The sequence below is a fragment of the Maniola hyperantus genome, chromosome 12 (genome assembly GCF_902806685.2).
Source record: "Maniola hyperantus chromosome 12, iAphHyp1.2, whole genome shotgun sequence".
In the NCBI taxonomy this organism is placed as follows: domain Eukaryota; kingdom Metazoa; phylum Arthropoda; class Insecta; order Lepidoptera; family Nymphalidae; genus Maniola; species Maniola hyperantus.
Window position 1 is genome coordinate 12,429,185 of NC_048547.1, and position 12,286 is coordinate 12,441,470.

Here is a 12,286-nt window from a genome sequence, read left to right on the forward strand (position 1 = left end):
AGGTTACTTTTTATCCCAAAAAATTAAATAGTTCCCATGGGATTTTTAAAAACCTACCACGCGTACCAGTTAGCGGGCAAATAAAATGAACAATAGCTGATAGAACGAAAAAAAATTTACATTTAAAAATACTTACCTAGGTACAAGTAAAATTAATAGACTTGTGAACTAGAAATTAATCTGTGCTTGTAATTAATATAAAATCCACTCATTTTAAAAATATAAATATAAAATAGTCATACCTTTATTCGCATTTCTTAATGCATTGTGCGGAGTACCTACGCGGAGTATAATTGGAGGAACATTTTGTATGACGTTTCCAGGTTAAGATGTTATGACGGTTTTATCATGTTCTCTGTTATCGTTCCTTTTGCTTTTTCCCGCTATTCAATATATTATATTCCGGGATAAAAAGTTGCCTATGTCACTCTCCAGGTCTTTAACTGTACCCATGCAAAAAATCACGTTGATCCGTTGCTCCGTTGCGACGTGATTGAAGGAGAAACCAACAAACCAACAAACAAACACACTTTCGCATTTATAGTATAGGTAGTGACTAAGTTAATGTATAAATATAAAATAGTCATACCTTTATTCGCATTTCTTAATGCATTGTGCGGAGTACCTACGCGGAGTATAATTGGAGGAACATTTTGTATGACGTTTCCAGGTTAAGATGTTATGACGGTTTTATTATGTTCTCTGTTATCGTTTCTTTTGCTTTGATCTTACATTTTCCCGCTATTCAATATCTTTCTCTACCTTTCTCATATTTATTTAATATTCGACAAACAGATATACTTACCATTTTATAAGATACTGAGATCAAAAGGATATCGAGTGTCGACTCGCAACGAATTTCTGTAATTGAAGTAGTTTTTACACCACTGCCCGAAAAAGTAGTGTTTTTATTATTATTCTGATACAGATTAGCCCTTGACTGCAATGGTGGTAAGTGATGGTAAGTGATGATGCAATCTAAGAGCCTCAATAGCTCAACCAGTATAGGAGTGGACTGAAAACCGTAAGGTCGACGGTTCAAACCCCGCCCGTTGCACTATTGTCGTACCTATTCCTAGCACAAGCCTGACGCTTAATTGGAGAGGAAAGGGGAATATTAGTCATTTAACATGGCGAATATTCTTTTATAAAAATAAAAAATAAAGATGGATGCAGGCTAACCTGGACGGGGTATGGCAGTTTTTATTAAAACAATACCCTTTGGTTTCTACACAGCATCGTACCGAAACGCTAAATCGTTTGGCGGGACGGCTTTGCCGGTAGGGTGGTTACCAGCTACGGCTGAAGCCTCCCACAAGACAATCTAATGTTTTCAGGATTAATATGTGTGTGTATGTGAGTTTCTTTATTTAGCCATAACTTCTAAATGCTTGAACAGATTTGGATGTGTTTAGTAAGTAGGTATCGTTAGAATTCATATTAATTATCTGTAGTGACACTGGTTCTATTTTTTTTGAAAAGATTAAAATATCAGGGTAGGTACGTATAAGCAGGGTAGTATTACCATAGGCACCTAGTCGTGATTTGTAATATTTAACTAAGTATTACTTGTTATAAATGTATTCTACAAATTCTATTTCGTATAATGCGTAACTATATCTACCTATAGTATAATCTATATATCTGGTATTAAATAGTAAAATCTCAAACAGCTTGAATTTTTGTATAAAGAATTCTTGATGATTTGTACTGTATCAATTACCTATGAATGTTCGTTTTAAAATAAAAAGATTCCTGTCTGTTCAAGTAGGTAATGTCCTTAAAAATTAAATGATTCAGCTGCCAGGAACGGACAAAAATCAGTAAATTTGGGCCAATTTCAGCCAATTTGTCACACAAATTAGCAAATTACAGCTTTGCTTGACAGAATTTGATCATCAAATTACAGGGGTACCTACCTACTACCTTCGTTCATTAGTGTAGTAACTGGACACTATGTTATTTCTCCGAATAATATTTGCGATCAATTCTTAGTTTATTTAGAAACATTTTGTGTCATCATTATCATCATCATCATCAACCCATCGCCAGCTCACTACTGAGCATTGGCCTCCTCTTCTTTCTTCACGATGTTTTCTTTCCTTTATCGTTAAAACAAGTGATAACGCACATAACACTTCGCTGTCTGTAAATATGTCTGTCTGTCAAGACATGTCAAAGGAATCAAACCCTATAGAGCACTGCCCGCTCAGCTAGGATTATGAAATTTGGCAGTAGCACAAGTAAGAGAAAAAATAAATAAAACCCGTGAATTTGTGGTTACATTACATCACAAAAAAAAATTAAAAGTGTTAGATATTTCCTGTACGGAACCCTTCGTGTACGAGTCCGAATCACACTTGATTGTTTTTTTGCTCTAGGTGCTGCTCTTTTGTCGGCAAACGCGGTGGAGGTGCCCAAGCTATCTCCATCGGCAAGAACTGCGACAAGTTCGGCATTGTCGTCCACGAGCTGGGCCATGTGGTCGGGTTCTGGCACGAGCACACGCGGCCCGACAGGGACCGACACGTGCAAATCATACGGGACAATATTATGACTGGTAAGTTCTGTGACAAGTTCGGCATGTTGTCCACGAGCATGACCATGAGGTCGGGTTCTGGCACGAGCACACGCGGCCCGACAGGGACCGACACGTGCAAATCATACGGGACAATATTATGACTGGTAAGTTCTGCGACAAGTTCGGCATGTTGTCCACGAGCATGACCATGTGGTCGGGTTCTGGCACGAGCACACGCGGCCCGACAGGGACCGACACGTGCAAATCATACGGGACAATATTATGACTGGTAAGTTCTGCGACAAGTTCGGCATGTTGTCCACGAGCATGACCATGTGGTCGGGTTCTGGCACGAGCACACGCGGCCCGACAGGGACCGACACGTGCAAATCATACGGGACAATATTATGACTGGTAAGTTCTGCGACAAGTTCGGCATGTTGTCCACGAGCATGACCATGTGGTCGGGTTCTGGCACGAGCACACGCGGCCCGACAGGGACCGACATGTGCAATTCATACGGGACAATATTATGACTGGTAAGTTCTGCGACAAGTTCGGCATGTTGTCCACGAGCATGACCATGTGGTCGGGTTCTGGCACGAGATCACGCGGCCCTACAGGGACCGACACGTGCAAATCATACGGGACAATATTATGACTGGTAAGTTCTGCGGCAAGTTCGGCATCGTCCACCCATTTTAAGAAAATGGCACGTTTTTGCAACTAGACATATTTTTTCACAACAAAACTAGGCAACGGTCGTACGCGTATACAGGCTATTTGATTTTTGACAAAATATGTTGATGATGTGAAAATAATTAAATTAAAACTGGTAATTAAATAAAATAAACAACCATTTATTTAGAAGAATTTTAAGAATTGATTATAAGGATAGACTCGTTAATTTTTCCTCGTATTTAAAATCTATCCGATTTTATTATATGTATGAAAACTCCTTGCTACTAAACGTTTTAAATTGACTTATAAATTTAAAACTAAACTGCAAAAGTAATGATCGAGCTCGTTAAAGAAAGTCATGACCGCGTAAAAGAAAGATGCCTATGCGAAAGATTTAATTTTCGCATCATAATAATTATTATAGCCTCTGAAAGTACGCCATATTTAACAACTGTATTGAAAATAAGCTTCGCCCCACCAACTGGTTCGTAAAGAAGATTCTTATCTGAAAAGCCGGAAAGAAACTGATTTCAGCTCTCAATTTTGCTCACAAAGAAAGTTAATATCTTTTTAAAGGCACAACCTTGCATTTTTTTAAATTAATAACTTGTATAACACAGGGTCGTATTTACATAAAAAGGATTCTTATACAAAGCACTTAGGCCCTGAGCCTGAAATGGCTGAAGACTTCCCACAAATATTGGCTCAAGGCTAAGCGTAAGGGCGAGTCCACATTATGTATATCTTGAACGCAATTAACGTAAATCATCATCATTAATTAATTATTTTAAGCATATTTCGTGGTTTAACGACATATTGTTGTATAAAAATTAGGCGATTTTTATACTTATATATTTATTATATTTCGACTCGATATAATATAATAAACGGGTTCGACTCGGGTCGATGTAGACCCGTCGTATAAGAAAATAAAAAGTAACATAAAATGACGCCCTCCTGCTCGGGATCATAATCTGAATAAAGACCCTCGCGCGTGACGCGCCTCTTGACCTGGACTTCGAGTGCTACGTGCGTCTCATAGCCTCACGACGATCTCTGTGTACTTACTGTGGCTTCAGTCATACGGGTGTAGACTTGCTCTATAAGAAAATAAAAAGTAACATAAAACGGCGCCCTCCTGCTCGGGATCATAATCTGAATAGAGACCCTCGCGCGTGACGCGTCTCTTGACCTGGACTCCGAGTGCTACGTGCGTCTCATAAGTCATAGCTTCACGACAATCTCTGTGTACCTACTATGTGTTCACACTTCTATACAGTATACTCCCTCTATACTTACAGTCTATTTTCTGAACCCTATCTCTATAGGTACAGTAGGTACGCGACAGATCAAGATGGTAATCGAGATGGGAACGCCCCGCACAGCCCCCGCGCAAACCGGTGCGGGCAAACGCGTGTTGCGTGCGGGTGTGCGGGGCGTCCCGCTTCCTTGTACCGGACTTTAGATACTATGTTTTAATTACCATAAACATTTTAAATATGGAATATAGGAAAGTTTTATTGTTTTAAATAATATGCAATCGTATTTTTTTTTAATTTAACAAAATGAAGTAGGTACTTTTTGTTTGTACTGTTTTGAAAATATGAATAGGGTGTGTGGTGTGGGTGAATTCCCAACGAGTCACACTGTGACACATTTGAGTGTGGCTCTTTGGGAACCCATCGTATATACACGCTAGTCGCTACGAAAAACTTTTGGGAAAGTTTAATTATTATTTTTTAATTTTAACGTCTTACCTACCTAAGATTCCATTCAGACTAAGCAGAATTTTATGGTAGGTAAGATCTACCTAATTAAAAATTATAATCAATCTAAGTTATAATAAGTTATAACTCATAAGTAATATCCTAATTTCAAGAGGCAGTCGGCAGAAATAATTACCTATTTTTAGGGTTCCGTACCTCAAAAGGAAAAACGGAACCCTTATAGGATCACTTTGTTGTCTGTCTGTTTGTCTGTCAGTCTGTCGGTCTGTCAAGAAACCTACAGGGTACTTCCAGTTGACCTAGAATCATGAAATTTGGCAGGTAGATAGTCTTACCTATAGCAGAAATTCGGGGAAAAATCTGAAAACCGTGAATTTGTGGTTACATCATACAAAAAAAATTTAATTGTGGTCATGAACAGATAATTAGTATTTTTAATTTTCGAAGTAAGATAACCATATCAAGTGGGGTATCATATGAAAGGTCTTCACCTGTACATTCTAAAACAGATTTATTTATTTTTGTGCATCATAGTTTTTGATTTATCGTGCAAAATGTCGCAAAAATACGACTGTAGTATGGAACCCTCGTTGCGCGAACCTGACTCGCACTTGGCCGGTTTTTTTAAATTATTTTTTTAAAAATACTTGATGCGCGCGCCAAAACTGACCCTACCATGGAATACCATAACTAATATTACGTTCTGTCCTTCTGTCTACAACTTTTTTACCAGTAGAATTATTAGTGAAGGTAACAGTTGATAGATTATGACGAAGTGTGAACTTAATAAGTGAACTGTACGTCCAATGTCCATTAATAGATTAGCTCCGCCCTGACACAGTTTCTTTGACCCATTACCTAATGTTACGCGTCCGTGTGACCCGCCGTCACATTGAGGAGGTCACGTCGCGTCACGAGGCTAGTCTGAAGACATCGAGTGTCACGGATAAAAGAAGACATACAGCTTTTGATAGATTCATAATATAATTATTGTATTGTAAGAAACTTATTGTTTTTATTAAAATAAAGCTGCAATATATAAAGTCCTGAATCTGATGGAAAAATATCTGACATAGCTAACTAGTTATTGCACTGAAATTTTCTTGGTTGTTTGCATTGAATATCTACTGATGAATATTAATGACATTTGACTATTGATGAATATTCTATTAAAGTTTCATTTTTCAAACACTTTCAAAAACGGTGTAACTATTCACTTTTCACTAAATTCAGGCGGCGCAAGATCGTGGTGTGTGGAAGTCCCTACAAGCGACCTATGTTCAGTGGACGTCTATCGGTTCATAATGACGATTATAAAATGACAAATTCAAAGTTTAATGTAAAAATAATTGCCAAAAGCTGTCCTGACATCTGGTGATGGGATGATCATTTGTTGTTTAAAAAATGTTAATTTGGAATGAATAGTTATTGACCTAGTGGTCTTGTACTTTGGAAAATGTTGCATCTTAGTGCCTCTCTTACAAAAGAGGTACCGTGCTGCTTTTTGAACCCTCTGTCACACTGAGGAGGTCACGGCAAGTCTGAGGCAATCAGAGTCGCGGGTATCAGGAAGGAAGTTATAAGTTCCTGTTTATTGAACCCATTGAACCAATCTTTACGACTCATTTTTAATACCTAGTCCGCACGACTTTCAATCGTGTTTCGATGTAAAATTGGGGTTGCGCAATCAAATAAAGATTGTCAAGCAAACCTCTATCCTTATTTGATTTTTTTTAATGTGTTCCTTCCTTTTTTTTCCTACATGGTGGTCGGAGACTTTTGTAGGTCGGTACTATGAATGGCTTTCTTTTTTGCCTTTTGCGTTTTACTGTAATTTATTGATGATCCTTATTTGATTAATGAAAGGGGCCACAAGTCACAACCCTTAGCGATGCGGATTATGATGCAGAGGGTCAAAGAATATGTTTTTCCGGTGGTAGATGACGACCTATTTTACCTTTATAAGGGTTGAATTTTCAAAAATTATTTCCTAGCGGATGTCTACGTCATAATAGCTATCGGCATGCCAAACAGCCCGATCCAGCAAGTGGTTTGAGCTGTGCGTTGATCGATCAGTCAGTCTGTCAGTCAGTCAGTCAGATTTTCGTTTTATACACGCTGAAATTTTGATGGTTGTTTTCCCGGAGCGAAATGATTTTGTCGTGGTATTACTATCGATTTATAAATATAAAAAATTATTAGAGTCAAAAATGACAAATTTACAATCGAGAAAAACAAAAATCCAATGAGACCTCGAACCAATAGTATCACAGTGCGCGAGAGCTTATTTTGCTCTAAACTTTTTCACTTTATTGGCAGCGCGGTTCGAGTGGATGTACCTACCTACTATTCACGTTACGTCTAGGGCGTTACTATTGTTTCTCACACTTTCGAGTTGTCGGTTTTTTTTAATTATTTCAAAACAAAAACATTTTTATTTTTTAAGTTTAACTCAAAATTTCGATAATACTACTGAGGGCATTTCGTACTGCCGCGGGAAGACAACCACTAAAATTTCACCGTGTATTAGTTAGTATACATAACATAACATTTAGATTACTGAAATGTCTGCATCCGCCAATGTTCTAGAATCTAGGCTAGACAATCAGTATTTCGTCTTTGTTAAACCACTTTATATAACGTCAAAATTAAACTTTATAACTAAATTGTTAAAGTTCACAATTCTCTGACAACTAAATGGTTTAATTGCCGAGATAAGGAACTATAAGGTTATTATTACCAATTTAAATCCCTACTTCAATTTGAATTTGTAAGGACTCGAGTTATTAAATTTCGGAGTCCCACTTTGGCCGTTTCCAACAGCTTTGACGACCAGCCTGGCGCTGTGGTGGCAGTTCGATTCCCGGCAGCACAAATTTCATCATCATCATCATCTACCAATAGACCTCCACTGCTGGACATTTCTTCTGTAGGGACTTCCTCACGCCATGGTCTTGCGCCGCCTGGATCCAGCGGCTCCCTGCGACTCGTCTGATGTCGTCCGTCCACCTAGTGGGGGGTCTTCCAACGCTGCGTCTTCCGGTGCGAGGTCGCCATTCCAGCACCTTGGGACCCCAACGTCTATCGGTTGTACGAACTATGTGCCCTGCCCATTGCCACTTCAGCTTCGCAACCCGCAGCAGAGCACAAATTTGGAACTTTATAATTTCTAAATTTCCTCTGGTCTGGTTTGATGAAAGGCTTCGGCGTGGCTAGCGTTCCGGTATGATGCCGTGTAACCAAAGGGGTATGGGTTTAATAAAAACCGCCATACCCCTTCTAGGTTAACCTGCTTCCATCTTAGACTGCATCATTTCTTACCAGCAGGTGAGATTGCAGTAAAGGGTTAAAACAATCTGAATAAAAAAACTTCAATAAAATAATTTGTAATCTATGTATCTATTAAGACTATCATCGTCATTATCATTATTATCTTAATCCACCGTCAGCTCGTGCTACTTAGCTAGCACGGCTTTCCTTTCAGAATAAGACGGGCTTATAATCCACCACGTTGGTCAAGTGCAGAGTGGTGCAGTGCAGATTGGCAGACTTCGCATGTACCTTTAGGAACGTTATGGAAAACTCTTAGACATGTTTTCATAACCTTTAAAGCAAGCAAACGCACTTAACATGTCCGCAAAGTTTATAGGTGCGTGCCCGGGATCGAACCCCAAACCCATAACGGATGTAAATATAAATGAGAGAACTGAACAAAAATCCAAATAACTAGGTACTAAAGCCGGCCTGTAATAACCCGATATGACGGCAAAGAGAATTTGTTATCAATTACAGTCCGTTGGAAGTTTCCAAAGAGGATTATAAACTTGGGAATTAATTCCCGTCAATCCGCCCTCTGAAGAACAACGTATAAGTTCTGAACGAGTTTAATATCCACTTTGTTACATACCTCCATCTATATATATAAAACTAGCAGTTGCCCGCGACTTCGTCCGCGTAAAATTTCTGGTTCTGGTTTCTCCCCCCTAGAAAGTACCTACGTTTCAAATTTCAAGTTAAAATAACAATATTTAAAACATTTCTATAGAAACTTTTCCCCCCTATTTTACCACCCTTAAGAGGGGCATTTCCCAAATTGACTCATATATTGAAAATCCTTTCTTAGCGGATGCCTACGTCATAATAACTATCCGCATGCCAAATTTCAGCCCGATCCATCCATTAGTTTGAGCTGTGCATTAATAGATCAGTCAGTCAGTCCGTCAGTCATTCAGTCACCTTTTCATTTTATATATTTAGATTAGTCCTCCGAGGAGTTCTTGGATTTGACCAAAAAAAACCCTAATCGCTAAATTTAATTCCAGGTCAAGAATACAACTTCAACAAACTCACGGACGAAGAAGTCAACTCCCTCGGTCAGACCTATGACTACGACTCCATAATGCACTACGCGAGAAACACCTTCAGTAAAGGCACCTACCTAGACACCATCCTGCCGCTAGAAGTGCACGGGAAGAAGAGGCCGGAGATCGGGCAGAGAGTGAGATTGAGCGCCAGTGATATCGCGCAGACTAACTTACTTTATAAGTGTGCGAGTAAGTTCAACTTTTAACTTAAAATCAAGAGATTTTCCAGTCTGCTTCGTAATAATTCTTCGTCCTATAGCTAGAGACTAGCGTGTGCCTTTATACCTAACTGGATGATGCTCGCGACAAATCACATAATGCCAGACACTTAGTGCCGTGGCAACCCCCTGCTAAACACCCTTAAACTTTTAAACTTTAAGGGATCTGGCTGGGGGATTGCCATGATACTAACACCCGTATTCACAATCATAGTGTGGGTTCCACAAATCAGATTATCGAAAATTGACGCGACAAAATAATCTGATTGGTGGAACCACACACTGTGCGTTCAAGCGCACTGTGAGACCTCATAGTAATGATTGTGAATACGGGGGTGTGTCTGGCAATGCATGACGTAATTTTGAGTAGGTACCTACTATTCCAAAGAAAATATAAAAAATAGACTATACTTTAACGTAAGATTTTTTACACCTTTGTTACCTGCTATCTCCCAAAGGCACCATGATCCAAACAAACGTTCCTCCATGTTTTGGGGACAATACGCAGATAAACTTTCAGCTTTTATAAAACAACGAAGGTCTGCCACGCGCTGGCTCTTAGTCTATAACTTTGATTCTACTATTTCGTGTACAGAATGTGGAAAGACATTCCTGGGCAATGCGGGCTGGTTCAACTCGCCGGGCTGGGGCTCAGAGGCTCAGCCCGCGACGCAGGAGCGCTGCGAGTGGCGCATCGTGGCAACACATGGGGAACGCGTTGTCCTCAACATTACTGGTAAGTTGACTCTCCTATTGGTCTCACTTAGGACGGACTTCTTCCCAGTAGAGAACTACAACCAACTGCGGGAATTTGCCATGGCAGAGACTTGGAGCGATCAGGTGACCTACCTGGCAGCACCGATAACCAACTACGGGAATTTGCGCACCATAGCAGAAGATGCTCGGAGTTCAGATACAAGTTAGCCCATGACTGAAATCTCACCTAGTGGTAAGTGATGATGCAGTCTAAGCGGGTTGACCTGGAAGGGGTATGGCAGTTTTTATAAAGCCCACACTCCTTTGGTTTCTACACGGCATCGTGCTGGAACACTAAATCGCTTGGCTTTGCGCGTAGGGTGGTAACTAGCCACCCACCCCAGACCAGAAATTTTGAAATTACAAAATTCCAAACCGAGTAAGTTCGGGATCTCAAAGTGATATCTAGTCCCCGAAGATGTAGAGAGCGAATCGAGAGGGAGTCGAGAAAGTGCCGCAGTATTGGTAATACTTACGCCAAGAACAAATACCTACCGGATCGGACGACCTCTCGCGATTCGGCCCATATCCATAATCGCGAAGTTGGAGAGGCCATGATAAGTGGTGAGTAGCTCTCCCCCGTTGGTCTATTCACTATACTCTAGTGGATTATGAAGTGCCGGGCTCAAGTCCTGGGTGGGTTTTGCAAAATATTATTGGATTTTTCGTTTAAAACATTCTCTGTTGCAGCCTGTAGGAAATAACCCCTCCTCTAGTACCGTATCAGTACCCTTATTACAAATGCGAAAGTGTGTTTGTTTGTTGGTTTGCTGGTTTGTCCTTCAAACACGTCGCAAAGGTGCAACGGATTGACGTGATTTTTTGCATGTGTCGGAAAATCAAAGAGTTCCCTCGGGATTTTTTAAAAACCTAATACCACGCGAACGAAGCCGTGGGCATCAGCTAGTCGTATAATAAGTATTAATCTGGTGATGATCTGTTCTAAACTTCTATTGTACTAAAACTAATCACCTCTACAAACATAAGGGCACAAAAGCGCTTTGTAAGTCCATTTGAAGATGAAACTCGAATGAGCAACGTCATTACATCGAAGTGTTTGTTCGGGGGACGCAATTTCGGACAAAGGGCCAACCTGAGGCTCCCAAATCGGGCTGTTATGTGCTGAATGTTTATACTGAACATCAGTACCCATATCATAAATGCGAAAATGTGTTTGTTTGTTGGTTTGTCCTTCAATCACTTCGCAACGGAGCAACCGATTGACGTGATTTTTGCATGGATATAGTTAAAGACCTGGAGAGTGCCATAGGCTACTTTTTATCCCGAAAAATCAAATAGTTCCCACGGGATTTTTAAAGTCGCGGGCATCAGCTAGTAGGTAATATCTAACTAGCTAACCGCCCGGTTTCGGTCAGATAGAAGTTTAGAAAATCTTTTCTTAATAATGTGGCCTACCCACATTATTACAAGTTAATCTGTAAGACTCAGATTGTAAAATATAAGCAAAATCTGAATTTTCTGATAAGAGGTGCAAGTCAGTTACTTATTTTGGGTTGAGTCATCGTCATCATCATGATCAACCCATCGCCGGCTCAGTACAGAATCAGAGGGGCTTGGTTCGGCCATAGTTGCTACCATTCTGAGCACCGCGGTGAGGTTTGGCAGACTTTACATACTTTTAAGAACATTTTGGAGAACTTTCATACCTACATGAAGATTTCCTCACGAAAACATCAATAAATGCTGGCAATAAATTAACGACAGCCATTAATTGGTTTCATTCGATAGACCATGAATTTTGGTTAAACATCACGCATCCAATTAATCTAAAATTCATTAATTCATGTACTAATTGAATACAACCGCATTTGACGGTTGATTCAATTTGCTCAAAAATCATAACACTCCCAATAATATTTAACAGCGTTTCATATAAAAATCTATATATAAAAATGAATCGCAAAATGTGTTGCTGATTGCAAATCTCGAAAACAGCTGCAACGATTTCGCTAATTCTTTTTTCATAATATTCCTTGAAGTACGGCCACGGTAATGTTA

The 12,286-nt window shown here is 39.7% G+C and overlaps 1 protein-coding gene across 1 annotated transcript in view; it reads left to right on the forward strand.

Moving 5' to 3' along the window:
* The window catches only part of tok (tolkin), a 66,578-nt gene that overhangs the window by 41,943 nt on the left and 12,349 nt on the right, over positions 1-12,286 (forward strand). The window contains exons 7-9 of the mRNA XM_069502349.1: positions 2,382-2,560; positions 9,252-9,482; positions 10,107-10,247. Coding sequence (XP_069358450.1) covers positions 2,382-2,560; positions 9,252-9,482; positions 10,107-10,247 — 551 coding nt within the window. The remainder of the gene's footprint in view (positions 1-2,381; positions 2,561-9,251; positions 9,483-10,106; positions 10,248-12,286) is intronic.